Source organism: Triturus cristatus, chromosome 11 (assembly GCF_964204655.1).
Source record: "Triturus cristatus chromosome 11, aTriCri1.1, whole genome shotgun sequence".
NCBI lineage: Eukaryota > Metazoa > Chordata > Amphibia > Caudata > Salamandridae > Triturus > Triturus cristatus.
This window is the reverse complement of record NC_140594.1, coordinates 840,300,440-840,328,242: the sequence shown is the minus strand read 5'-3', so window position 1 is coordinate 840,328,242 and position 27,803 is coordinate 840,300,440. Positions and strand designations below refer to the sequence as shown.

At 46.7% G+C, this 27,803-nt stretch overlaps 1 protein-coding gene across 2 annotated transcripts in view; it reads right to left on the bottom strand.

Moving 5' to 3' along the window:
- PLEKHB2 (pleckstrin homology domain containing B2) overlaps window positions 1-27,803 on the bottom strand; it is a 340,607-nt gene that overhangs the window by 152,752 nt on the left and 160,052 nt on the right. For both annotated transcript variants that reach the window (XM_085634619.1, XM_085634620.1), the window contains exon 3: window positions 26,581-26,733. In XM_085634619.1, coding sequence (XP_085490745.1) covers window positions 26,581-26,733 — 153 coding nt within the window. The remainder of the gene's footprint in view (window positions 1-26,580; window positions 26,734-27,803) is intronic.

Sequence of the window (27,803 nt, the reverse complement as noted above, 5' to 3'; positions counted from 1 at the left end):
TGTCGGTCGGAACACAGGCTCCCATTGAAGTCAATGGGAGTCCGACTGAACAGTGTTCGGAAGCATCGTAATCGGTCGGTCGAACTCCCCAAATCCTATTCGGTCGGCAACCATTCTGACAGGGAGTCGGTCCAAATGATTTCCGACCAACATCGTAATGAAGCCCTTAGTTGTTAGCATGAAATCATACTGTATTAAATGCATAACTGCAGATGTGATTTTAGTCCAGTATTCCCTTAAATCTATATGATTTTCAAACATATGAAGATCATCGGCATAATCACAGCAAAGGCACATCTAGAATCCATTCTACTCTGCCATATACATAATTTCTGTGGAGTATAAAAAAACATTTAATATTTTAAAATGCTGAAAGCTTAAACTGGCAGACAAAAATGTATTTTTCCCCTGTCTAAGGCTGTTGCAATTTTTTCTGGTCCTATCTCTGAACCTCGGACAATTTATTGGCTAAATTTTCCATATCATCTTTAACATAATAACTTAATATGTTATAGTGCTCTCTAATCTTTATGGGTCTATAATTAGTTTTCAAACTTTTCACTAAATAAATATAATCCGACCTTAGAAGTGGCTGTATTGTTTTTTAAATAATATCACAGCTGTAGATATTTAACAAAACTTCCCCCATTGAAGTCTATATTTTATTTGTGAGTTTGAAAAAAAATGAAATGGTTCCTTCTCATATAAATGCTCCACAGTTGAAAGATTAAAAAAATACTTAGATGTAAAAAACTTGCCCCATAATAGAGAGATAATACATTTAATACTCCTCATTTAGGTTTATAGCTTGAAAATATTGATGATAAACAGATGAGAAAGACTACATTTGTCATTAGGAAGAATCCAACAGTTAATTAGGCACAGGAGTGGTGGGTCTCTTATTACCCTTTCTCACCATAAACAAATGAATAGTTGAACATGAATTCTTAAGGAACCCCCCCTCTTTTTCATTACAGGTCACCTAGAAGAAACCCGTACTCTGGCACCTATATCGTTATTGCTAGAGGAATAAGAACCACAGTTTGTAGTCACACTGTGAGCCCTTTAGTGAGGATTACCAACTAAAGAAACTCTTATTCATTTTCCTTTTTAGCATCAGCACACAACTCAGCAAAATTCTTTTTGACCGAATCATGTTCTAAACTTTTGTGAACCACTTGCAATTTTGAACCATAATAATCTTAGGTCACAAATACCTTTCTTTCTGCTCTTCACTGGTTTATTAGGTCTCGCATGCGCTGCTCGGAGAGACTTTAGTAAGGTCTTTAAAAAATTCTACCGCCGGCTACAGCTTGCAGTGCATGTGCGCGCACCACTCGCGCACATGCACTGCAAGCTGTGGCCGGCGGTAGCATTTTTAGCTTGCTAATCGCGGCACCAGTGCTTTACTTTTAACATTAAAAGTAAAGCGCCGGTGCCGCGATTATAGCAAAAGTAAAGAAATAGAAACAAACATCTATTTCTTTACTTTTGCTATAATCGCGGGACCCGCGCTTTACTTTTAATGTTAACGTAAAGCGCCGGTGCCGCGATTATAGCAAAAGTAAAGAAACAGAAACAAACATCTATTTCTTTACTTTTGCTATAATCGCGGCACCCTCGCTTTACTTTTAATGTTAAAAGTAAAGCACCGGTGCCGCGATTAGAAAGAGAACAAGCATTGGCATAGCCAATAGGTCTCGCCTTTGGGACCTTATAAGTGTTTAGCCATGCAACAGTTGTATAACTAAATACTTATAAGGTCCCAAAAGTGAGACCTATTGGCTATGCCAATGCTTGTTTAGTATGTGTTAGGGGAAATTCTACTCTGTTTGGGTCACACCTCCTTTTCTCTCTGGAGCACGTCTGGTGGAATCTGGTGGTTCACTTTTTGCCCCAGAATACTGGTGCTCTATCACAGATACGGCCTATACACACAGCATGGTATTTTTTCTTTTTCTTCCTTCTTTTTACATTTTGACTGTCCTTTCAGGTATTGTTCTGATAGTGCTGTAGTACATGGCATGTGTAAGGAGCATTGTAAGTCTGCTACCCACATGTTTGCACCTAAATCTTTGTCACATCAATAGGTTTATTCATGTCATCTGAATAAACTCCATCACTAGCATATGCTGAAATCTTCAAACTTTTATCATTGATAGAAGCAAGGATTATGCAAATGTTCCTCTGAAGAGCTGCAAATATTGTTCTAAGTATAAGGCAAACAATATGGGGATACCTGGCATTCTTGTTGTGTGTAGGGAGATAAAAACTAATTATTGGAGATTTTACCTATATTTAAAACCCTAACAAGTGAATTTGTCTTTAGTGCCTGAATTCTATGAATACATCTCTGGCTGAACCCCATCTTGTTCGTAACTAACCAATTGCATTTCTAAGATACCTGATCAAAAGCGTTTTCAGGGTCAAGCAGAATCATACTTGCTTGTTTAGGAAAAATGTGGGACTTGTCAAACATGGTTATTACGTTATTACTGTGTAAAGCAGTTTCACACTTAGGAATAGAACCATGCTAATCTGTACAAACAAGTCTACAAATTACAGATACTATGCATTTGGCCAACACATAGCTTAGAATCGCTATTGAGAAATGATATTGGCCAATATGTTTTAGATTCATGAGGGGTTTGTTCCTTTTTTTTTTTTTTAGAAAATCACTATATTGATTCTGTTCCAGGATGATGGGACGGATACGCCTTTGTCAGGTTAGCTAGCCAACATTACCAATATAGGTGCAAGAGCATCAGCAAAGATTTTATGAAATTCCATTGGAATTCACCTTCCCCAGCAGCTTTACATCTAGGCAAAGCTTGTTGTGCTTTTTGTGCTTTTTAAATTTCTTGTAAGGTAATAACTTCATCTGTTAGTCTTTCTCTAGCAATGGTAGGTCTTTGTTGTACAATATTACATTTTAGACATTTTCTGATGCTCGTCTGCTGTATATAATTTCTGACAAAAGTTCAAAAATTGCTCCAAAATAGCCTGGGAATCTCTGAAAAACCTTCCATTCTAATCCTTATTTTCCAGTATGTATGAATTATTATTTCTTTCCTTACCATATAAGCTAACATGAGTCCGACTAATTCGCCATATTCCATTGCCTTACCTCAAATTACAAAATGAGGTGCTGCTTTATGCATCGCCCCTTCTGTGTTAGTAGCTTTCACCTATCTGTAAATATCCTGTTGCCTGTAATGCCCACTGTGAATAGCTGCTGCATGTAATATTTTAAGGGTTCATAGCTGCATTACATTTGTTGTATATTTTTTTTCTTTCTGATACCATCTTGAGTATTTTTTTTTGTTTCAAAATTATTTATTGAAAGTTTCAAAGAGGAAAACTCAACAGTGTAAGGGGCTACAGCATTCCCCACTTGCTGGAGTCCATCGTTATTACAGGTTACATTTTTACATTTGTGAGGGTAGAGCAGAAGAATAAGAGGGAGAGGGGGAGAAGAAGGGGGGTGGGGGGGTGGGGGAAGGGGGTATAAAAGAATCAAGAATCCAGGAGCGAGGAAGTGGGGGAGTGATAGTGGTGGTAGGGGGTTGAGGTACGTGGCCGTGCAAGAGAGGTAGGAATTGTTCCTAGTATATGACGGTGGGGGTTGTTGCACGATATGGAATCGGAATAAGAATAATGTGGATTGTGGTTGAGAACAGACTAGGTCGTGGTGTTGAGTACAAGTACGGGCGGGGTCCATGTCCTTCTGTGAGAAGCGTACGGCAGATAGAGGAGATAATCGTTCTGTACAGATGGCATGCCGAGGGGGGAATGGCAAACCGTTGTCCCTATAACTAGGCAAGAGTAGAGGCGTGCTATGCGTTACTGCCGGTATCCGGTAACCCCTGGTAGGTCAGGTCCCAATGGTGGTTAATCAGCGACAATGTCTGGGGGGGAACGAGGCAAAACATAAGGAGTAGGGGGTGCATGGGGGTGAGCAGTGTCGTTGAGGGTGGTGATGGGGTAGGATGGCGTGACAGCAGCCACCTGGCCCCGAGGAGCGGGTAGGGGGAAGGGGGTAGAGGCTGGGGGAAGGGGGAAAGGAGAAGGGGGAGACGGGCAGACATGGGGAGGGCATGGGTGAGAGAGGGGACAAAAGGTAGCAACAGATACTTTTCAGGGAGTAGTCTCTTGGAGGAAGGGAGTCCAAGTTTGCAGGAATACCTCCTCCTGATCTTACAGTCCATATAGAACGCATTTGTGTGACGCCATTTGTACCATTGCCACCATTCAGTCCTCCTGCGAGAGAGGAGTAGAGGACCGCCATTGTCGCAGGATGCAGATTTTGGCTGTAACAAGCGCTGTGTGGAGTAGAAGGCGCTGCGGGAGTGTTAGCTCTTGGGAATCATTAATATTCTGTAGTAAGATGGTGGGTGGGGTAAGGGGGAGGCAGAGGGGCATTGTCCCTCTCGGAGTGTCGCCTATATAGGACCAGTAGCACTGTATAGAAAGACAGTCACAAAGGATGTGGAGAAGGTCGCAGTTCACTCCCGGGCATCTCCATAATTTGGAATGCGGTGGCAGCCCAGCCTTTTGTAGCTTTAGGGGAGTCCAGTACCAATCATGTAAAGTTTTGAACAGGCAAAATTTCAACCGGGCTTCCCTGGTACCTTTATCAAGGGCTTCTAGTATCTCCGACCAATCCTCTTCTTCTATGGTGACATGTAAGCATGTCTGAGCAAAACCAAAGGTGATGATGGACGGAGTGTTGAACAATGCAAGCACTCACCCCCAGTCAACTGATCTGGGTTTAATCCATCATCATTTTTTATCTCACTCCGCCACCCCAGTTCAGACATGGCCATATGCAAATCAGTCTGACACGGGGCCTCATGGGAACAGTCCAGCCTGAACTGCCAAGCCATGTCTTCCCTGGACCGGAAACAAGCATCCTGGGACCGGTTTCTGGCTAATCATCCGTCATCAGCCAGGCTAGCTTGAATCCAGTGGCAAAGTGAGCAAGGGACCCACGTCTGGGCATACCCTACCAACTTAGGGCAAACAAAGCAAAACCAAAGGGGATGATGGGCGGAGTGTTGAACAATGCAAGCACTCTCCCCCAGTCAACTGATCTGGGTTTAATCCATCATCATTCTTTAGCTCACTTTGCCACCCCAGTTCAAATATGGCCATATGCAAATCAGTCTGACCCTGTGCCCCATGGGAACAGTCCAGCCTGAACTGCCAAGCCATGTCTTCCCTGGACCGGAAACAAGCATCCTGGGACCGGTTTCTGGCTAATCAGCCGTCATCAGCCAGGCTAGCTTGAATCCAGTGACAAAGTGAGCATGCCACTGGAATCAAGCTAACCTGGCTGAAGAGGGGTGAAACCCCGAAACCGGTCCTAGGATGCTTGTTTCCAGTCCAGGGAGGACCTGGCTTGGCAGTTCGGACTTGACTGTTCCCATAAGGCACAGGGTCAAGACTGATTTGCATATGGCTGGGTTCACACTGGAATGGCATGGTGAGCAAAAAAATGATGGATTTAGGCCCAGATCTCTGTACTGGGGTGAATGTAGGACATTGTTCTGCATTCTGTCCATCAACTGTTGTTTTTGCATGTAAGCATGTCTGCTATTTCTAGCGTAGACTACTAAGGAGAGATTGAGAGTTTATGTGGTTAGCCAGTGTGCCACATAGTCCAGACATCACTCCCTTATAACGACCCATGTCAGTAAGAATTCCAGTATAGGCGAAGCTTCTAGCAACCAAGGGTGAGGGCCGAGGCATCGTCTCAGGCAGTATTGTAGTTGCAAGTATTGCCAGGCTTGTTACGGGGGGAGCCGAATTTGTCTCTGAGCTGGTCAAAGGGTTTCAACTCACCGTTCAGGAAGATTTGATCCAGCGTCCCCGGCATGCCATCTGTACAGAACGATTATCTCCTCTATTCCTCCCTCCTTTCAGCTACGCCAGTGACGACTCGCCCGTTTATGCAAATACTGTAATTTCCCAATTGTCGGGCTTTAGAGTGCAATCAGTGGCTTACTCTTAAAAGGCGATGTGTGCGGTGCAATGTCTTGTATGTGGCCTGCATCACTGGGTTTGGGGGGGGGAGGTGTGGTCTTTGTAAAGGAAATCAAGGTTGTCATCACAGCCAAGGAGTGAGCTCTCATCAAGGCCCACTGGGGGAGGGGGGTTCTGGGGTGCCAGGGGGTAGATCCGCCAACTGTGAAACTTGGAGGGCCAGGGAATAGTGCTCTATGGTGGGTAAACCCAGGCCACCATGGGAGCGGCAGGCTATAAGTTTAGTTGCAGCAAGACGGGGGTAGGTAGAGCCCCAGACGCAGGCATGGATACGAGCATCTATGCAGCATAGAGTGGCTAAGGGTATCAAAATTGGCAACATTCCCAGGGTGTATGTGAAGCGAGATAGAGAGCATTCGCACAGCCTGCACTCTACCTCACATGGAGAGTCCCAAGAGACACCATTTAGCTAAATCCGTTTCCATTTGAGTTACGAGGGGTGTCAGATTATCAGCGACCATGCCTTCCAGGCCTCGATTTACCAGGATCTCCAGGTATTTGAGCCGTGATGGCTTCCAACGGAAGGGATATCTGTGGATCGATGCCTACATTGTACTTTGGGAGAGTGGGAGGGCCTCACTTTTGTCCCAGTTCACTTTATAACGAGACAGGGCTCTGAACCTGTCAATAATCTCCAGCAGGGCAGGTAAGGAGAGTGGGAGGTCCCTGAGTGCGAGAAGAATATTGTCTGCATAGAGATATAGTTTGGACGTGCCACCTGCAATGGATATACCCTGGATCTACAGTGAATGGCGGATGAGGGAGGCATGGGGTTCCATGGCCAGCAGAAACAGGAGGGGGGAGAAGGGGCAGCCCTAGTGAGTACCTCTTTGGATCTGGAAGGCATCCGATCTAAACCCTCCACAGTTAACCTGGGCCACTGGATGGTCGCAGAGTAGGCAGACCTTGTTGATAAATTGGTCACCCTCGTCAAAGCCTTTCATTATTGCGAAGAGATAGCCCCCAGTCAACACGATCAAATGCCTTTTCCGCATCCAGATAGAGGGCCACCTCATCTTCTGGTAGCTCTTTTCGGTCCATAGCGTGAGGGATAGCGTACGGAGGTGAATTCTGGAAAAGCTAACCTGCGTGTGATGGATGAGGGATGGTATGACCTAGAGCAATCGTGCCGCCAGGACGCTGGCCAGAATTTTAACGTCTCTGTTTAGGAGGGAGATAGGGCGATAGCTGCCGTACGAAAGTGGGTCTTTGCCTGACTTGGGAATTACTGCAATCATTGCCCTACTAGAGATAGGGCCCAGGGATGCAGTCCGTTCCACTTAGTTTAGGGCCACATATAAGGTATCTATCGCCTCCTCTCCAGACCATTTGTAGTATTCCACAGGAGAACCTGTCTTCCCCCGGGGATTTATGTAGGGCCGATTGGATATGGCTGCCGCTACTTCATCCCTCCTGATGTCTCTCTCTAGCAGCTTTCTGCCCTCATCCGCTAGGCGTGATAGGTTAATTCTGGCCAGATAGGTATGTAGTTGGTCGTCGGTGGACAGGGCTTCTGGGGTATAGAGCTTCTCATAGAACAAGGCAAACGAGTTGACTATGTCCTGGGGTTTAGGGAGGATCTCACCAGATTCAGAACAAATGGCAGGGATAGCATTAATGTCTCCCGTTGCCTCAGTTGTGCTGTCAGTAGGCAGCCCACTTTCTCGCCCTGTTAGTAGTGTCTGCCTTTTAGACGCTGAAGCGCGTATTCTGCCTTAGAGGTGTAGACGCCATTAAGGGCCACCTCCAGATGGCGGCGGTTGGACACTGTTGGATCAGAAGAATACTGGCGCATGAGGGATAGGATCTGCTCTTCGAGTTCGGTATGGCGGATTGTTGCCTTCTTATTTGCCTCTGTGGTGTCTCATCAGTTGCCCCCGTATGGTCGCTTTCGTGGCGGCCTATGCGATCCTACTGGAGTTAACAGACATCCTGTTGTTGACCAGGTAGGTTGTGAGATGAGACCGAAGCTGAGCCTCTCTCTGGCGTGAGCGGTACCTCTGGAAATTCAGCTGCCATGGTTTGCGGCCTGGAGAGGCAAGTCTCATGTCAAGAGGCAGTAAAACTGAGTAATGGACGTACAGGGCAACTTCCCGGATGCAGGATTTGATAGAAAGAGTGACAAATGGTCCTATGTGCCATTAATGATGTCATAGATTTGACTGCATACAAAGATTTGATGCCAGTTTGTGTTTTTTTGTCTCTATAACATGTAAACTGAAAAATAAAGATTATTTAAAAAAAATATGGGTGGGATACCTGAAAGTAGTCTATCCTAGACTGAGTTCCATGGACGGACGAAAGAAAAGTGTATTCCTTGTCTGCAGGTTGGCAGAGGCGCCAATGGTCAACCAGTCCGTGGTTCAATGTTATGTCTCCTAAGAGGGCTCTGTGTCCCCCCCATTACTCCAATCAAGGGGGCCTGTTCTGTCAAGGACTGCATCTCGGACAAGATTCCAGTCTCTGCCTATGACGTAGTGGGATGCCCCAACTTCCACCAGCAAGCGGTTCAGGCGTAGGAGAAAGGAGCTTTTGGCACCTGTCGGAGGATATATCGAGCCAACACATAAGAATTTGTCACCAAGTCTCAACTTGGTGAGGACATATCTGCAGTCCGGGTTGGTCCACGTTTTGACAGTTGTCACAGGCAGGGATTTGCATACGAGTATGGCCACTCCACATTTCCGTGGATGACCCCTCTCTTCAGAGGTCCGTGCTGTCACGTCGCTATGTATAACCTTGCCCACCCAATCACTCCGTAATTTGGCCAATTCTAGGGCACCAAGGTGCGTCTCCTGTAGGAGTGCAATGTCTACTCTTTTCATTTGCAAGTAAGAGAGTACCTTCTTACGTTTGACGTAGAGGGTAAGGATGTTTACGTTCCACGATATGGTGCACAATGGGCAGGAGGGAGGGGGCAGTCATCGTCGTCTGTTATCTTTTGGTTGGTGGGTGATGGAAGCCGGGGGGGGGGGGGGGGGGGGGGGAGGAGGAAGGGTGAAAGACGTGTGAATAGTGGGGAGGGTTGGATTAGAAGGTGGAGTGGGGAGGCTGGCGCTGCGCAGGGGAGAGGACAGACAGTAGCAGCGTGGGTGGAGATGGGGGTAGGATAGATATAGGAGTGGGGGTAGAGGTCAGGGCCGGGGGGGACTCAGATGGGGAGGGGGCTGCTCACAAGTGACTCTTGGTGGAATGGGGGCATGTGGAGAAGAGATTACCTATATGTATGTGGAGAGATGGGAGGGAAGGGAGGGAGAGGGGCTAGAAACAAAAATCTGGGGTGTGCAAAATGGGTCGGGCGGTCCCGCGGGCTGTGCTAAGAAAGCATAGCACTGGTGGGGAGGGAGTTGAACTGATACCTGTGGGCCTAAACTTTTGGGCCGTGCACATCGGAGGAGCCCCGTTGGGCATCCGGGCCTCCCAGAGGGCATGTCAGTCCGGCAATGCCGGTCTGGAGAATGTAGGACGATCATGCAGCCGGCGTGGTCTCTGTCAGAAGGGAAATTAGTGGGGTCGTTCTGACAAAGCGGGGGAGGGGGTGGGGTAGGGGGAGGTGGGTGGGGTAGGGGAGGCCGGTGGGGGGAGGGGTCAGGGTGAGGTCTTGCAGTTTTGGCTCGCTTGTTTACTGGCTGATGAGGGGAAGGTGAGGGCGCGAGGGGAAGGTGAGGGCGCGCGGTCAATGTGAGACTGCCGGGAGGGAGGAGGAGGGTCACTGTGGTGCCTCGGTGGGCAGTAATGTAAGGGAAAGGTGGGGGCACGGTTGCAAACTGAAATGATACATATCTGCAATACATATGCAAATCCTGCACTCTGTAGGAGGGAGCGCTTAACGATAGTGGTGCGCCGGGTCAAGGGGAGTGGATACCGCACGGGTCATGTGAAACATGGAATGCAGAAAGTGCTGGTCCACGTGCCATTATACAACTCAACAATAACATTTAGGACATTTTCATGAATACATTCCTGAGAGGGAAAAAGGGTAGGAAAGGAGGGGGGAGAGGTAGCACCGGGAAGGGAAAAAAACAGTATATAACATGTTAAACATGACTAAGAAGCGGGTACTCAGCCGATCTTCTCCTCTGGTGGGTGACGGGGCGTTGGGCTTCAGTCCTCTCATCATGTATAAAAGGCTCGAGCTGTTGTCCTTCAGGACGGACCTTCCTCGACCTGGGCAGGTTTCAAGGGCGAGCGTGACTTGTCTCTGCCCCTTTCATGAGTGATGGTGGCCACTGCCTGTGGGGGCTGTGCTCTTGTCTGCCTGGGTGCGAGCAGGTCGGTCCGGGTCTCTGCTTCTGCTCTGGAAGCGCCCTGAGTGGTGCCGGATTTCGCTCGAGGATTGTAAATCAGTTGACGATGGGCATGGCAAACTGTCCTCCATGAGAGATGAGGCAAGCTCCATTCTTTGAGGAGAATACTGTCCAGGAAAAGATGAAGGTCTTCGAGGTTGAAAACGTCTTTGGAGATTCCGTCTTTGGTGAACCGCATGGTTGCGGGTTCCAAAAGGCCGTACTTGATGTCTAGTTGTCACAGGCGGGGTCTGAGAGAGAGGAAGGCTTTGCAGTGGTCGTTTGTCTCTCTTGAAAAGTCTGCAGACATTCGGATCTCGTGGCCTTTGAAGGTATCCAGGCCCGTTGTGTGGGCCGCCGTAAACAGTTGACGTGCCTGTTCATAGCATAGGAAACAAGCAATAAGCGTCCTGGGTGTGTGTTTGTCACACACCTGCTCAGCCCACCTGCCGCCGTGCAGTGGGTCCTCCCGTCTCCCGCCATCACGGCCCTTCCAGTGGTGCTTCACAGTGCATGGTCGTGGGTGGAGGGATGGTGGAGAAGCCAGAGAGAGATTGGGGAGTGTTCCGACGTTCGGCGTAAGGTCGGAAAGAACCAAAAGACTACGGGTCCCATGAGGCAAAACAAGGGTTCCGCGATTGCCTCACGGGAAGGAAACACGTGACCCGGAAGCGGAGGCGTTTAAAGAAGCCTCCAGTGCCAGGTTCGGAGCTGATTATTCCTCTTGATTGCAGCGCGTTGCGCCACCCGCCCTGTTTCTTCTCTGGTACTGGTAAGGGTGCACTTGCACCACTTAACTCAAGACTCTTGTAAAGGAAGTGGAATTCGCTTCACAGGCATTGTTTGGAATCCTTGCTCGAGACACTTTGATAACCTGATTGCCAGCTGTATGATCGTTGTGCTGTCAAACTCCCCCCATATGGCCCCTATCTAATAACTTGACTAACGCCGACCTACAAGCACCATTGGGGGCATTAGGTGTTTAGGAAATTTGCACAGCAAAGAACTGATGATATGTGCACGGCTCTTATGGCATGACACACTATTACTTGGGCAGTAAACCAAAAGGAGTATATCGGTAATTGTTGTTTATGTATTTCCTAACAAGGGTTTCAAGAGGCGGCTTTCTGCTCTTCCCCTGTGAAGCGGGCACTGCCAGGCTTGATGGTGTGTACAGTACAAAAATGAATGTTATGTTATATGTAATGCAAATGTAAGTGTCGTCTAATGCTCCTTGCCAAATCTGGATGTTAAGGCTCCTTCTGTTTTAATCCCTTTCCCAGCGCAACCCCCTTCCTTGCGCATATAAGACAAGGCCTTTTACACAGTCCTCACCTGGAAACGAGGAAGTTATTTGCTTTACAGGTACGCATGGTTCAGTAGGTAGCAAGAGAGATACCTGGTATAAATCTGTACTTACCTATATTGTTTTGGCTTACAGATCTCCCTCCATGCAGTCCCCTTCCTTTCCTTCCCCACTTGATCATCCCACTCGCCTGTGCTGTTATAGCATTCAGGGTTGGGACTGTCAAGAGGGGGTCCCCTTTTTGGCATCGAACTGTTCCCGAGGAATCATCGAGCTGACAGTGTTCTTTCCTGAGCCGGGTGGTCCTATGTGATGGACTCTCTGCATCTCCAGTGGGGCATCAAAGGTGAGGCCTATGAGTTTAGGAAGGGTGGCTGTGAGAAAGGACTAGGCATCCGACACTCAATTCTTTCCGGGAATCCAAAAAAGCGGACGTTGTCCCAGCGACTCCTGTCCTCCAGGTCCACCACATTGTTTCGGAGGAGGAGGAGTTCTTGGACCCGATCAGGCATTGACGTGTGAGGCGAGACAATCCACCTGGTTCTGGAGTCCGGCAATGTCCGTGCAGATAGATTCGGTCTCGGTTGTGAGAGTGGAGCTGGAGGCCTTCATTCCTGTGAGTCGTTGCCCCACCACCGCAAATTCCTGGAGGATCCGTTCCATGGGGGTCTGTCATCATAGGGTTGGAAGGCGTCGGTACCGGAGAGGGTGAGCTCTGTGTGCTTGGTGCAGGGCAGCCCTGGGACAGTGCTTCTGGTAAGAGGAGCTGGCGTGCGGGCTTTCCCGTCGCTTTCCCAGAAGGCATCCCCAGCTCGTCCGCGGGGTTTCTCAAATGAGTGGGCAAGATACAACGTTAATGGCCCTAATACTGTGGGAAAATACTGAGCAGGCGGCCGGGGGGAGCTCAGTCGTGGTGGTATCCTCAGTCCTAAGGAGCCGCTGCAGCCGGCGTCGGTGGTGGTGGTGGGGGGGGGGGGCTGTCAGGCAGCCCGCCAAGGGTTGAGGGCATGAGCTGCGGGCACAAGAGGGCCAGGGAGGCGTCCCAATCCGGGAGGAGCCAGGAGCTCAGCATGCTGTCCCAGGGGTGCCCACGGACAAGCCCAACCTGGCAGCTGGGGGCCGGTGAGGCCTGCCCCAAAGTAGGGCTCTCAGGAGCTATCGGGGAGGGCAAAGAGAGCGCCCAGGGTGGGGTCCTCTGGTCGTATCCTTCGGTTTTCCCTAAAGTCCAGGGCTATGGGGTGGCTGACTTTCTCGCCATGTGAGACTACTGTTAGTATTTGATCCCTCAGCCGCAAGGGAGGTGCGGCTCAACTCTCATGGCAACTTAGGTGTAGGTGGCTGTAATGGTGGTTGCCGGGGGGAAGGGGAGGACCCGTGGCATGGTCCTACAGGAGAACCCGTGTGGTCTTGTGATCTTCCGAGGGCGACAGGACCATACCAGGGCCGTCTGAGTCCAGCAAGGAGGGCGGTGCGTAAAAAGGACGTTCGCCTCTCTTTGATGGAGACAACTGAGTGTCTTTCCCTCCAGGGGAAGGGGGTTTGACGACGTGGTGTCAGCCTTGTTGAACAGAGAGTGTGCCACCCCAGTGTATTGGTGGGTCCCTGCGAGCTTCTGTCCTTCTGGGGCAGGTGGCCTCGCCTCAGTGGCCTAGTTGAGGCCTGTTGTGTCCATCTACGGGGGGAGAAGGCTCCCCTCCAGCAGATAGGCACCCCCACCATGCGCTAGCTCTGCTGATTGTTCCGAGGACTGTGTCTTTCAGAGGTCCCACCACTTTGCTGAGGTGAAGGGAGAGGAGCAGGGCACGTTTCAGAGGGCACGGGTTGGTGCCAATCCAGGGCGGGGACGGGCAGTCATCCTGAGTAATGCTCGGTCGTTCAGGGTGCCACCGCGTAGCAGTGGATATTTGGGCCGACACCCTTGGGGTGGAGGCAGGGCTGGTACGTCGCATTGCAACTTACCCCAAGTGTGAGTGTCCAGGCACTCACCAGGGGCGACGTCCGTGGTACTGCAGAAAATGGCCGCGGACGCGTACCCGCGCCGGGCAACGTCCGCACTGTGGGCCAGGGTCTGCCATAAGCAGGTAGGCACCCGCCTTTCTCACCCAAGAATCTTGAGTAGAAGGGTTCCCCTGGGGTCGGGGTCACCGCCTCAGGGTCTTCGAGCCTCCTGCTGCATGCAGGTGAAGTATCGGCTTGCAGATTATGTCCGGGAGGCTTCAGTCGCCGTTCAGGGCTATTCATCACACGGAGCTCGGAAACTAAGCGGCCTTCTGCAAACGGGGCCAGGCCACGCCCCCACCATCTTGAGTATTAAAATATTACTGAGTTAATGTTATTTCAATTATTTTCCGAAAAGTTGTGTATAATATGGGACACGTATTGACAAAAGTATTGATATTTCAAGAGTTTGATCTTAGGTCAATCTTAGAGCAATGTCTGTACAGCTACCTATATTTATCGTCAATAATAATAAATTGTGATCATTTACAATCATGACAACTATCTCAATACTAGTATCAGCAGTCATACTTACCGGCATAAAGACCATGCAGTACGAAAATAACAACTATGAGGCAGTGTGAAATAACAATCCATTTTCATCCCCTTTAAGTACTCCCCATAAATCTATCTTTAAAACCATGTACTTTCATATGTCTTATTATGGCACTGCTGGTTCTGTTCATTCTTGATGTGGCAAAGCTCACAGGCAAAGTGTAAGGGAGTCCCTGTTGAAAGCGGGACACAATCCCAATTGAGCCGCACAGGGATAGAGGTGGCAGCTTCAAAGAAGCAGAGACACAGGAGGAGCCGACAGAGATCAGGGATAAGACCCATGGCCCCTAGGGGTGCAGACAAACAACGTTACGTAGATTAGAGAGCCCCACCGCGATAAACTGCGTCCAGATATTGGCTGGGGAACTGAGATCATCAGGGTGGCCTGGGTAGGGGGGTCTTGCTGCTTGCTGTACCAGCCAAAGGAGGGCCCCGGGACCCAACTAAGGGAAGGACCCATTAAAAGGTACAGTTTAAGAGACCGCAAGGCTGACCTGAGCTCTCGTATTATAGTGGAGCCCACAAACATTTGCTGAAAATGCTTTGGACTTCATCAAATCAGCAATACAACTCAATAAAGCCATAATCAGATTGTCTACCATAAGCATGACCTAGAAGATGAAGGAAAGCCTTAGCCATGAAAAACATTTGCGAAAGCATCAGTGGACAAGATGGCAACGGCAATACGAGCAGTGATTAATACGCTGAAAGAAGCCAGAAAAGCGCACAGCAAATAAGAGGGTTCCAGAGATTTGACCTACAGTTTTGATCAAATGGCTAAAAAAATGGGGGGAGCCTTAAGGTGGTGGTAAAGTAGATATGGTTGGGGCACGGGATGAGGACACTTTGAGAGAATTGGGTTTTTTTTGTCCTCATATCACCGGAGCGTCTGCAAGTCTCAAACTGCTCAATCTATCTGCCCTGCGTTCTACTGCATTCCCCAAAGTCCCAACATATTCAGACTGGATCACAGTCTCTGACAGTGCCTCAGTGTAATCACAGGAATACTTGATCAATTCCTTGACCCTTGCACCACTTCGAAAGATCGACCCATAGTGCAGGAGGGCAGCCCGTTTTGCATCCCAGATCTGAGCGCCAAAACCAGACGACCGCCTCAACCAAGACCTCCACCGTCGGAGGTAACGGATCAACCCACATCTTGCAAGCTAAATTTGTCTAAGAGAGACTATACATTTACAGTTGCAAAAGTCAGTTCCTTAAGATTGCGATGAAGTACATTTTGAAGTCGTCTGACAAAGATGTAGTCATACGAGGGGACTTCAACCCAGTAATGAATAACAAGAAGGATAGACTGGAGCACAGAGAAGGGCAAGTGGGAGCAATATCTCTGAAGGAGACAGACTAACTTGAGAGGTGGGGCAGACCTACACATGGTGACTCTTACACCACAGTGAGTGAGAATATACACACTACTCAGTCACCCATTAATCCTATGCTATACTCAATCACTTCCTAGAATCCTCAACAGTGCTAGGTCATGTAAAATCGGTTCAGATGGGGCACTTACATTGTTTGACCACACACCAATCTGGATTACTCTGAATACTCGGCAGACACCCACACAATTTAACAATTAGAATTGAGAGATAGCCTTCTCTAAAGTGAACAGAATAGGAACGCCATAAGATCTGCCATCTCCCTATTCTTTAAAGAAAATAGCACAGTGGGAGTAGGTCCACACACACTCTGGGAAAGATTCAAGATTACTATCCAGGTTAAACTCATCTTGCTGGAGGTTTCCAACAATACACAAAGGGCAGATAAACGCTGTCAGCTACAAGAACAAGTTAGAATACTTGAAAGTGAACATAAAGGGGGTGTCTAAGACATGGTGACCACTACAAGCGACACATAACCAGATAAAGCAGTTAGAAATGGACAAAGCAGAATACGCACAGGTCAGATTGAAACAGAAACATTACAAAGGAGAGCAATGAACTCAGAAGGATATCGACTTGTAAGTTCTGAGCCTAAACATCCAAACGTCACAATGCAAGAGGCTGCAATCCCCATTATGCATGAACCCAGCAAAGAATCACAACCCTGCTTGTCATACTGCCCAATCTCTTTGCTTCCTATCAACACTAAACTGCTGATGAGTATCTTTAGTGCACTATTTGGGAAGCTGCATGCACTCCTTGGTGGAGCCAGATCAGGCTGCTATATCCCAGATCGCAATTGTTCATGTAACACCATGCGTACTCTGCACCTTATTGAAATGGTAGAGAGGGGGGCAAAGATTAATTCTCCTAGCGGTTGATGCTGAGAAGGTGTTTGAACGAGTTCATTGGTAATTCCTCAGAGCAATCCTGACCCAGATGGGAGCGAGTTCTAAATTTGTCTTATGGATCTTCAGCAGGCCAGGATCTGGGTGAATGGCTTGCTGATGTCTACGATTCGAATAAGGAGGACGACGAGACAGGGCTATCTGCTGTCTCCCTTTCTCTTCACATTATACATGGAACCCCTGCCCTAGCTGTTAGACAGAAAATAAATATTAGTGAAGTAACACTAGGACAAACAGAACACACACTGTGTATGTATCACACTACAGTCACTATCCAATCCCAAGACATACCTTCCTGCAGCACTATCTGAGCTTCAGCACTTTGGGGGGATTTAGGGTTCAAGATCAATATCCACAAAACCCAGCTGCTTGGCCTGGTTTTACCCTCAGGAGTATGAGTACGATTGCAGAATTGATTCCCTCTCCAGTAGGCAAAAGAGACTATTACATACCTTGGGCTGAACTCAACTTCCTTGGCTGCTAAAACGGCTATATTATGCCATGCTGGTCTGCCAGCTGAAATAAGATTTTCAGATGTGGCACAGCACCGGTCTGTCCTGGCTGATGTGTACTGCAGCAGCCGAAACGGCAGCCTTGCTGAGATTTCTTTTCCTCACTCAAATGATGCCACTGCTCCCCTTATGGGTATGTTACACCTCATCCAGCTGCTCTTCAACAACTTCATCTGGGCAGGGAAACATCCAAGAATTGCGGATTAACAACTGTTCTGTCCAACATAGGAGGGGGAACTGAGTATCCCGAGGTAATAAACACTGAGACACTGTTGCGTCAAACACCAGTCAATCGCTGGCATGAGTATATGGACGGTTCTGAGGTTCCCAACAAAGCATAGACCATGGGGTTCAGAATCCTCTACTATTATATGGGCAACAAAGAGGCAGCGGCAGAGGACGAGGATGCTGCATTGGCCAAGGTCCGCGACAAGGATAGCAGTGTTGTGGGGGCGGAGCCTGGGGCAAAGCATCAGTGACAGCTGTTGGGTACCCATCAGAAGGCTTGGCCATCACACATTGTAAAACCGGACCTATGGCCCCCAGGGCAGGGGAAAGGAGCCTCCCTTTGTTTACTTCTCACTACGCCACATCCAGTGAGAAACACATGGCAACATACACGGGGTGCTGCAGGGGCCTGGGGGCCCACCAGGAACATATGGCAGACACCCCATACCGCCTACTGTAATGGTGTGGGCTTGCTTGACAACCACTGGAGCATCCAGGGGCTCCTGAGCCTGGAGGTGAGGCCATGGTGGGGGTCGCGCGATCGGCAAAACAGGGATGGATGAGGGGCACAGTTACCTGGACTCACTAAGAAGGGGAACCCCAGGCCCTGGAAGGAGAGATCCTGTATACCTGCTAGGGTTCTGGCCCAGTTGGACAAATCCGCTGGGGGCTCGCAGAAGGCCATGCCCAGGGCTGTATAGTGAAGGATCCCACAAGTACACACTGTGTTCTGAGTGTGCAGGGTGTGACCGGACTCAGAGGGCAGGCTTCAGCTGCACGTGCTGCCCACCTTGTGGTCTGGTTGAGCAACAGGACTGTAGAAGACCTCCCCTTCCCTGCTGGGCGACCGCATTGGCCTACATTGCTCAGTCGTAGCCTGTGACAAACCTACAGGGACAGTTTAAAATAGAAATATACTCTGCCTCATGATCAACTACCCGTGGGGCTCCAGAACCGGCCACCACTCTGCAGGCCGCCCCCCAGACGGTAGACACTGGAGTCATTCTACTGGCGATCCAGACCTCCCGATTGGTGCGCAAATCTAAAACTGGAGAAGTGGGGCTGAAGGTGTCCCTCCTATGGCAAGATCTGAGAGGCGTCACAGACAGGATTAAGGAGGCTGAGGAATGAGTCTCGGTGGTGGAGAACACACTTGGGGAACTAGTGGCCTCTAAAAGAAGTCTGATAGGAACAAGCCAAAGACACCGAAAATAGAGTTCAGCACTGCAACCTTCGCTTTGTGGGCTTTCCAGAAGGCAGGGATGGATCGGCCCCGGACAGCTTCCTGGAGGATTGTCTCGCCTCATGGGTGCCGGCCTCCCAGCTGTGCACCTGCTTCATTGTCAAAAGGGCCCACAGGTCTTTGGCGCCTGGCCTCCCTCCCCGGGAGTCCCACCCTGCCAAATCATCGCTAAAATTTGCATCTACAGAGCCCGTGACAGAATTCTGCAGGAAGCCCGACAATCTGGAAACTCCACCCTACCACCACAAGGAATTATGATATTTCCAGACCACACCTGCCAGGTTCAACAGACCAGGAAATCCTACGACAAAGTCAAGGCCAAACTTCGGGTGATGAAATTGCAATACACGCTGGTGTTCCCAGAACAACCCAGGGTCATCCACGACTCCAAGACTGTTTTTTTTACATCCCTGAATTGGCATGGGAATGGGCAATGGAACAGCGGGCCCTGATGGCCAACTGGGCACCGAAGTAGGGGTGCCCCTCTTCAGGCACTGCCATGCCGGAAGTCAAGGAGATGGGGACCCGGGGAGTAAATCGCAGACTCCAGTTCAGAAAAAGAGGATCCTCAATGAGGGACTGGGCCTGCGCTCCCCAAGGACAACCACTGCAGCGGCTGCTCAACCAGCCCACTGCCTACGAGCCGTCAACAGCCTAGACGGAAAGGACTCTTCTTTGCTACACCATGTCAACACCACAGCTTTCTTTAGTCATAATGGGTCAGAAAGGATCCAGGTTTAGAGCAATTTTTCAGACATATACCTAGGTTTGTGTTCGCTGTTCTGAGGGGCGGGTGACAGATACTTCTGAGGGAGATGTATGGGGTGGGGGGTTGTTGGAGGGATACAAATGTTTACCAAGGTTGTTGACTTCGGTTTTCTTGTGTTACAGGTTAGGAGGTTTTCTTATTTGACATGGCACCACAGTGGCTGCTAAGAGCACAGAACTTGCACTCTACTCCCACACCGGCTCATGTAACCACTAGCCAACCGTACACAAAAAGACAGGTTGGAGCTCACCACTTTTGCCTCCTCCTTCACGATGGCCCACTTCACTTTAATGACACGGAACGTCAACGGCCTTAACGACCGTATAAAAAAACGAGGGGTAGTACTTCGCTTTGTCAAACAAAATGGTCCCAGGGTCTTGCTCTTACAAGAGACCCACCTGCTAGGTACCAATATCCCCTTCCTGGCTAAATACGGGTTCAACAGAATTTATGATGGGGATACACACAGGGCTCAAGAGGAAGAGCGGAACTTCTTCACATGACATTCCCCTAGGTGGTTTTGCAGGTCTACCTAGATTTCCTGGGAAAGTACCCTTTGGTGCAGGGCACCCTAAACATGCACATACTCCACTTTATCAGCGTATATGTCTCTCCAACCAACTCATCTTGAATGACATGTGGAAGTAGATCCTACGACTCTCTTGGAGGAACATTTATATTGGAGGGGACTTTAACGATATCAAGGCTCCCCAAGATTAAATCAATGAGGGTATGTGCCGCCTGGGTTAGGGAGTTGTCTACAAAGTTGGACAGAGTCTCTGCGATGCGTGGAGAGTGTGGAACTCCAGGACTTCAGCATACACCCATCTCTCCACAGCACACACATCCTTATCCCGCTTTGACTTAATCCTGCTCCCAGCTTCGATCTGCCTTACACTACAGGCTCACAAATACTGCGTCGAAGCATTTCGGACCATCCCCCTATAACCTTCCCCTTTGGCCGACAACACACGGGTCCTAGCAAGATGTGGCGAATCAATGTCTGGTACCTGTAACAAAGCAAATTTAGAGAATTCCTAGCGCAGGAGCTTGGAAATTATTACAAACTGGATCAGGGTACTGTGAATTCTCCAGGCACCCTATGGATGGCCTGTAAGGCCGCCCTGCGGGGCTTGATGAGATCCTACCTAAAGGGCAAGGAGCGAGCCAAGCACCAACAAATAACTGATTTCACTATCCTTGAACATGACGTAAGGTCTATGCCAATGTGGACGGCTCTGAGCGGCACAAGCTGCCTCTGAAGAGGAGATCACTTCAACATCTGGCTCTTGAGGAGGCCTGCCAATGCTGGCTGGCCTCGACAATGAGGGTCTACGAATGGGGGGATAAGTCCAGCAATTTCCTCTATTGGTTGATGAAGAAAGAGCTGGTTTCTCTGATTATTCCTTCAATTGACATTGGACATGGAGCGGTGGCACAGATGACCACAGACATAGCAGCCACGTTTGTATCCTAGGTGACATGTGTTTCCAATCAGAGTCATCTAAAAGGCCTACCACCCATTGGAGATTGTTGTTCTTTGCTAATTATTAAACAAAAAAGACTAGGAAGGCTGGATCTGACTTTTGCGCATAAGCGGAAATTAATAGGGTAAGAAGGATACCATGGGTGGCTAGTGGTCGTAAACAGACACATGGTGATTGTATTGTTGTGAATTTTAAAGACTCCTTTGTAGTGGCTTCCCAGTTGCACAGGTTATCTAGTCTGTTACTGAGTTCAGGATGTACAAACATCTTTACAGACCTATGCCTGGTTTTAGATCACCTTTCGGAGCCCTTTTTTCAGGCAGTGTGCGCGAGTCCTCATCTGGAGTGTTTGGACGTAAAAAATTGACTTTAGAACTTTGAACCAAACTGTAGTAACAAGGAGGAAGATTGTGACCGCTCAGGCGAATAAAGCCATCTTAAGGGTTACTCTCCTGTTCTCTTTTCCGTTTCGCATGGCAGTATGGGTGCTAATGAGGTCGAACTATCTGGTAAAACTAGCCTCTGTTTCATGTTAGTATTGACATAAACCCAGACAATTTATGAGCCAATTCTGTCACTCTCTGAGTTTGTTTCATTTATATATTGGAAGGTAGGAGGAATTAGTGGTAAATTGACTAATCCTGACTAGGTTTCATTTATTAAGAAATCTGACCTCATATGTTTGCAAGAGACCTGGTCAGGTGAGTCATTCATTATTGATGGCTATTTTTTCCTTGGTACCCTAGTCATTCCATCAAGAGCAGGGACGGTTAAGGGTGGTCTCTCAACTTTAATCTCAGACAATTTTCCTAGCTAGGTATTCTGGCATTGTTTAGATGTTCCCGTTTATCAATTGGTGTGCTTGGAGAATGTAGGAACTATGAACATTTTGTTGATCACATTTATTAAAAACAATTTTAACTGGAAGAATTGTGAGATTGTTAACGCGCTTGATTATGAATTAGGTAGATGTTGAGTTTGAAAGGGTCTAATTTGCTCAATTCTGTGGTTGGGAGACTTTAAAGCCCACATATGTAATTTGCCTTATAAAGTAATTTGTGGTACTGGGAACACTAGGGAGGACCACTCTCATTTTCATCATGGTATTTTAGAAGAACTGTTAAACAAACTTCTGATGAAATATAATTTACTCTTTGCTTCTGATTTTTGCTCCATATCCTGATTACTGTCTCCTATTTTTACGAGAAGGAGGCTATCTTCCAGCTATCTTCCACCCTAGAATTTATTATTTCCTCTGAGGAGCTTAGCCCCTTTCTTTCAGATTTATTTTGTGATGCCACATAGGATTAGTGACCGTAATATACCTCTATTGTCTTTTTGTTCTGCATTCAGAGGAGTTAAACTGGAACTGGTAAAGAAAAAAGTCTCTTACTCAAATGGTTTAAGATTAATCCCATTCTGATATTTAATGACGTGTTTTAGTCCTACACAATGGAGATTATGATGTGTTTAGATGACCACAGGTAAGCCTTGGGGATTCTGAGATCATTTAATGTTATTTGTAAAGCTACTAAGATGCGTATGGCTGGAGCTTATCGACTACTGGGGTCTACATTATTCTGCTGGTTTGAGTTTGAATGTTCCACCACACACAAACAAGTTACAGATTTTTAAAATGTCCCTGTGAATCCATGCTGAGGCACATGTCTGCAGAAGGAACTATAATAACATTTTGAAATCCAGGAAGGTCTGTTTCAGGGAGGAGGTTTGGGCCTCACTGCATCCGGCTAGTGCTTCACACAATAATAGCACATTCTGGAGAGTCATCAATTGATCTTATTTTAAAGCAGTCCCTGTTACCATTTATGGGCCACACTACTTGTAAACAAATGGATGGAGCATTTAAGCAAGACTTACTCTTCCTCAAATATAGACTAATCATGCACTAACTCAATGTTGGAGCAAGCTTTAAACCAGTACCTTTTGAAGTTGAGGAGATTAAGCTTGCTATTATCAAGAGCTCTGATGGAAAGACCCCTGGCCCTCACTGGGTCCTCATGGACATTTATAAAGATAACGCTGATCTATGAGCACCTCTAGTAACAAATGTTCTTAGGCCCGCTGTTGGGAGTAGTTAACCATTATATTGAGCTCGGTCTTTAAAACTTCCGATTTTCACAAGAGGTGACAAAGCTGATCCTGCCTGTTACAGACTAATTTCTTTATTTGGTTCCATAGTCAAAGCTGCAGGCCAGGTTATTTTGGCCAAATTGGAAACCTGTGCCAAGGAGAATCCTATTTTCTGTGACATTCAGTATGGCTTTGTCACGGACTAGAAAAATGGAATAGTGACTATATCTGTATATGACAGCCACCAAATAGGCAGTGGCCGAACATGGAACTCTACACTTGACATTCATTGATCTCACCAGGGTCTTTGATCAGGTAAATTGATCTAAGCTCTGGTCAATAAGGATACCTTTGGCTGTGGATGTTTCAATCGGCCGTTTCCTCAGACAGCTAACTGTGCACACTTCAGCTTGTGTCCGCTATGGCTCTCGTGGAAAGTGCACAGATTGGGGGCGCATCCATCAGGGGTGTGTGTGTGGTTCCCCATTTCTTGTCACTCTTTATATAAATGATTTAGGTAGGTTTTTGAAGCGGAGGGGCCAAGCCATGCATCAGTGGTGGTCACATTCGATCCCTGCGCTCCTCTGCACTGATGATGCTGTTCTAATTGGAAGAACAGCAAATGGGCTGCAAAAACCTCTTGAATTATTCACAGGTTTTATGGAGACCTTGGACATGCAAAACATAACCTGGTGAAATCATTTATTACGGTTTGTGGCCATCGATTGGTGAAAACTTTCCACCATTTTGTTAGTGGTGCTTGCGTCATCAGTGTTGACTTTCCAATTTTTGGGAGTTCTTTTGGATAGTGCCTTAAATTGGGATCCACCTCCTATTTACAAAACAGGAATTTTTTGTAACAAATTCTGTTTTCAGGGTGTTCAGCTGCAACATGTTCAATATAAATCACACCTTCAAGCAGTTTAAGACATATAAGTCAAGTCTTTGAAGTGAAAACCTGCCAAGACAGAAAAGTCCAATCTATGAAGTGAAAACCTGTCAAACACATACAACCAACAGCAAATCATTTATAGTTTAAAACATTAGCCTCAGCAGCACCTTACACTGAACAAGGGACTCTCTACCGGGACCCAGCCAGTGCCCCCAAGATAAAACAGAATTCTATTGATGGAGGACAGAGGGGCATTTCTAGCACATCACCAAACAAGAGCAGTGTCGCAAGCAAGTCCAAACCTAATAAAGGTAAGGAGTGCAGACGAGAAGCAGCAGACCATCCTTGACCTTGACAGATTATTGAGGCAGAACAATTTGGTTTTCACAATGGTTTACACTTAAGATCCATTTAATAATTTCCAGCCCTGCAAAACAGCACAAGGGGACCATGATGCTTGGAAAGCCTAATGCTAGCCACTAACAACATAACCTCAGATGTGTAGTCAAGAATGTTTTATTGTTGTTACAGTAAATTGTAAATATACTATCTTTTTAGGGCACCAAACATACAGATGCAACATTACAAAGCCATTACAGTAAACACACACAATAACACTGAACTAAAGCTATTGAAAGTGCCTCCCCGACTTCGATGCCTCAGAAAGTAAGTAAATATGATGGCTCACAAAGCAGATATTATATATAAGGGCAATGATAAGACCAAAAGCATGTAGCAAAATGGCTGGATGGGGTATGCTAGCTCAACAGCACAGCTAAATTCTATTTCTGCTCTTGACAGCACATAATTGTAAATCTCAACTTAAGCAGTTCACGTTGGGCTTCTCTCCTCTTCACCAAATAGTGCAATCAGACACCATTTTTTACGTCCTCTTCTCTTACGAAGGAGTAGCAGAAGTTGAATGCTGCAAGCAGAGTGCTCACATTCACTCCGGGGGTTTGTACCAGGAAAAAACCCACCGCAGAGAATACAAGTGCCTTACATGCCACAGAAGCAAGTGACAGAATTCAGTTCCAATAGGGCTAGTGGATTAAAAACAAAGGAACTGTAGAAAGACACCGGTCATGTGGATTTTCTCCTATTAAAGAAAGGGATGTGCTAAGTATTATGCAATAGAGCATGTTCAACTGAATACAAAAATCATTTGGAAATAAATCCTTATGAGATTTAGACCTGAAGAGTTCAAGAAAAACTGCATTCAAAAGAATGGGGAAAAGGCAGAATGGAATCAGCCACATGGTACTCTTCTCTATGATGCTGAGCATGACAAAAAGATGGCGGTCCCATAATTGCTTACCTTTAATAAATAACATATGGCCAGATGTACCAAGGATTGTAGCGTTTGCAAACCCTCCGCCTTGGTAAACCAGGTGTGAGCACTAAAATCGACTTTCCTATATACTAAATGCATTTAGCGATTCAGAAAAGTGTTTCTGAATCGCTAAATGTGTTTAGAAGTGGATATCAATTTGGCATTTGAAAGGGATGGGATTTAGGCATACCTTCCAAATGCCAAATCGGTATGCTATGTATCAATGTTTTGCTACCAGAATACAGGGTGTTAACCTATTCGCAAAGGGAAGGGATCCCTTTGAGACCCCTTCCCCTTTGTGAATATAAAAAATACATTTGTTTAAGAGGTGGCAATGGTCCACGAGACCACTGCTCCCTCCTAAACAAACCAAAAAATAAATAAACTTTTCTTTTTAAACACATCCTATTTCCCTTTAAGGAAAACGGGCTGCATTAAAAATAAAATGCTTTATTTCAAAGCAATCACAGGTATGGTGGCTTGCTAAACACAGCAGCATACCTTTTCTGTGATGGCAGCAAATCTTAGTAATTCGCAATTTGAGACCTACCCCATGAATATTCATGAGGTAGGTCGACTTGCGACCTACTATGACTCATTAATTTTCAGCCTCCTCGGTAACTGCTAGTGGAGCAGAATGTGGAATCGCTAAATGTACAAAGTGGGGATTCCATGGTGAATATTTTGCCACAGACTCTCTTTATACCTTACTTTTTGTGTGAAATCAGTCTATAAACAGAAGCATGGGGCTGGGAGCTGTATTGGGCAATGGCCAGATTATGTCCTATTTGCTTTTACAGTGCATATTTTATTCCATAGCTTTTATTTTAAAGGCTATAAAACTTAATTTGCAATTATCCTCTGTAAAAAAAGCAGAATTCATCGGTTGAAATGGACTAGAAATGAATTGCAGAAATCATGCAGAATTGCGAATATATTTCTTCCGGCAAACAAATAACAAACACAAACAAAATCACTTTTAACCCCTTGTGTGCCACGCCCTTTCCCCGCCCTGTGCCGGGCGTTGCATTAGCGGGCGGGGTTCATGACGAGCTGGACTCGTCATGGGCACAGCGCAACCGCGGCCCATGACGAGTCCAGCTCGTCATGGGCACACAAGGGGTTAAACTGCAGTTTTTTCAGAAGTTCAACAGATTTTTCTAGTTTTGGCAAACACGTTGGTTATGAACTCCAAAAAGATCCTTATAGCCTGTAGAGAAAGTTTCCATACGTGTATCTATTGTACACTGGTTAAAGAAAAAGAGTCTGTGTGGTCACAGAGTTTTACGTTTTACTGCCATAAGTGACTCACACCAAAGGGCACGTTGCATTGTACTGCACCAGTGAACCCGACTTCCTCAGTGGTGCTACCTAATGATTTATTTTTCTACTATTTAAGGAAAATAGCAAGTTATGTCTGGGAATCTAGGCTCACTACAATGTTGAAAACTTAACCCAACCTGGCAACACTAATCAATGTGATGACAGAATGGGGTACAGTAAAAGTAGGGTCATGTTGTATTATACCTCTGCACTCGTTGCCCACTCGGATGTTAATGCAGTCTACGCGCATGTGGATTTTGTCCTCCATTTCTCGCCGGTACTGGTCATCATAGAAGGCCAAATTCCCATCCGACCAAAGGTCAAACCAGTTCTTCTTCCAGCGGCGTAAAATAGTGCCTGGAGGGAAAAAAATAATGTCTTCATTAAGCACACGCCTTTAACAGAATCTAGCGAATTTATCCTTAATGCTCCGTCGATCTTTCTATGCATTTCACTTTTTGTTCAACTACCTGCATGTGTTCTGCAGTCTTTTTGTCCAGCTTGGTGCTATTTCCATGACGAAAGACAGAAATGCCATTGCTTAATCCCTTTTTGGACAAATCATTTCACCAACTCTTTATTAAGCTCTTTTTGACATTTTGGTATGTATGCATTTGAACTTCAATAGAGACGCTTTACATCATATTTTCGAAATAATCTGATATACCGAATTTTCAGTTTTGAAAATTCCTAAAAAAGTCACAATAGTTACTGCTGGTAGTCCTGAGTCTCCATATTACTCAGAGATAAAGGACAAAACAGGGATTGGAACTAATATAGCATTAAGCATCAGGAGCATGCCAGTGTTGAGGACAACTTTATCTCAGAAACACTAAACACAGATGATGACTGCAGCTTGTCTATTCATCTGGCTGAGATAAGCACCTACAAATAGTAAGGGACTCAATACATTCAATTCAAAGTTAAAAGAAACACGGAAAATCAAGGGGTGTTTCAACTTGAGGATGTAGATGAATATGAACTTTAACTGCTTTCTTTTTTATCTCAACAATCTTTAAGATTTGTACAAATAAAACAATATTAAAACACAACAAAGGGAAAGCGCTGGGTCGCCCTCATAAGTGATAAAACATAAACTGTAGATACAGAAGATCTTATGACCAAGTAGAAATATGAGGGGTTGAGGAAGGTAAACAGAAGAAAGAATATCACCACAAGTTGAGTGGTTCATAGTGCATCTTCATTATAAGAGAAAACTGAAACCCAGAAGGAAAAAATAGGGAAATAAAGTGAAGAGAAATTGGAAAAAGACACCACTTTACAGCAATGAGAAACATTGGGTCTAGGAGTTTCTGCAGGGAATGGATCAAACAATCTTTTTAAACAAAGCCACAGGGCCTGAAGCTTCGGCTGCTGACAAGCAAGAGTCTGTCCTCCTCATGCCTGTGTCTTGATATCTTCTGCTA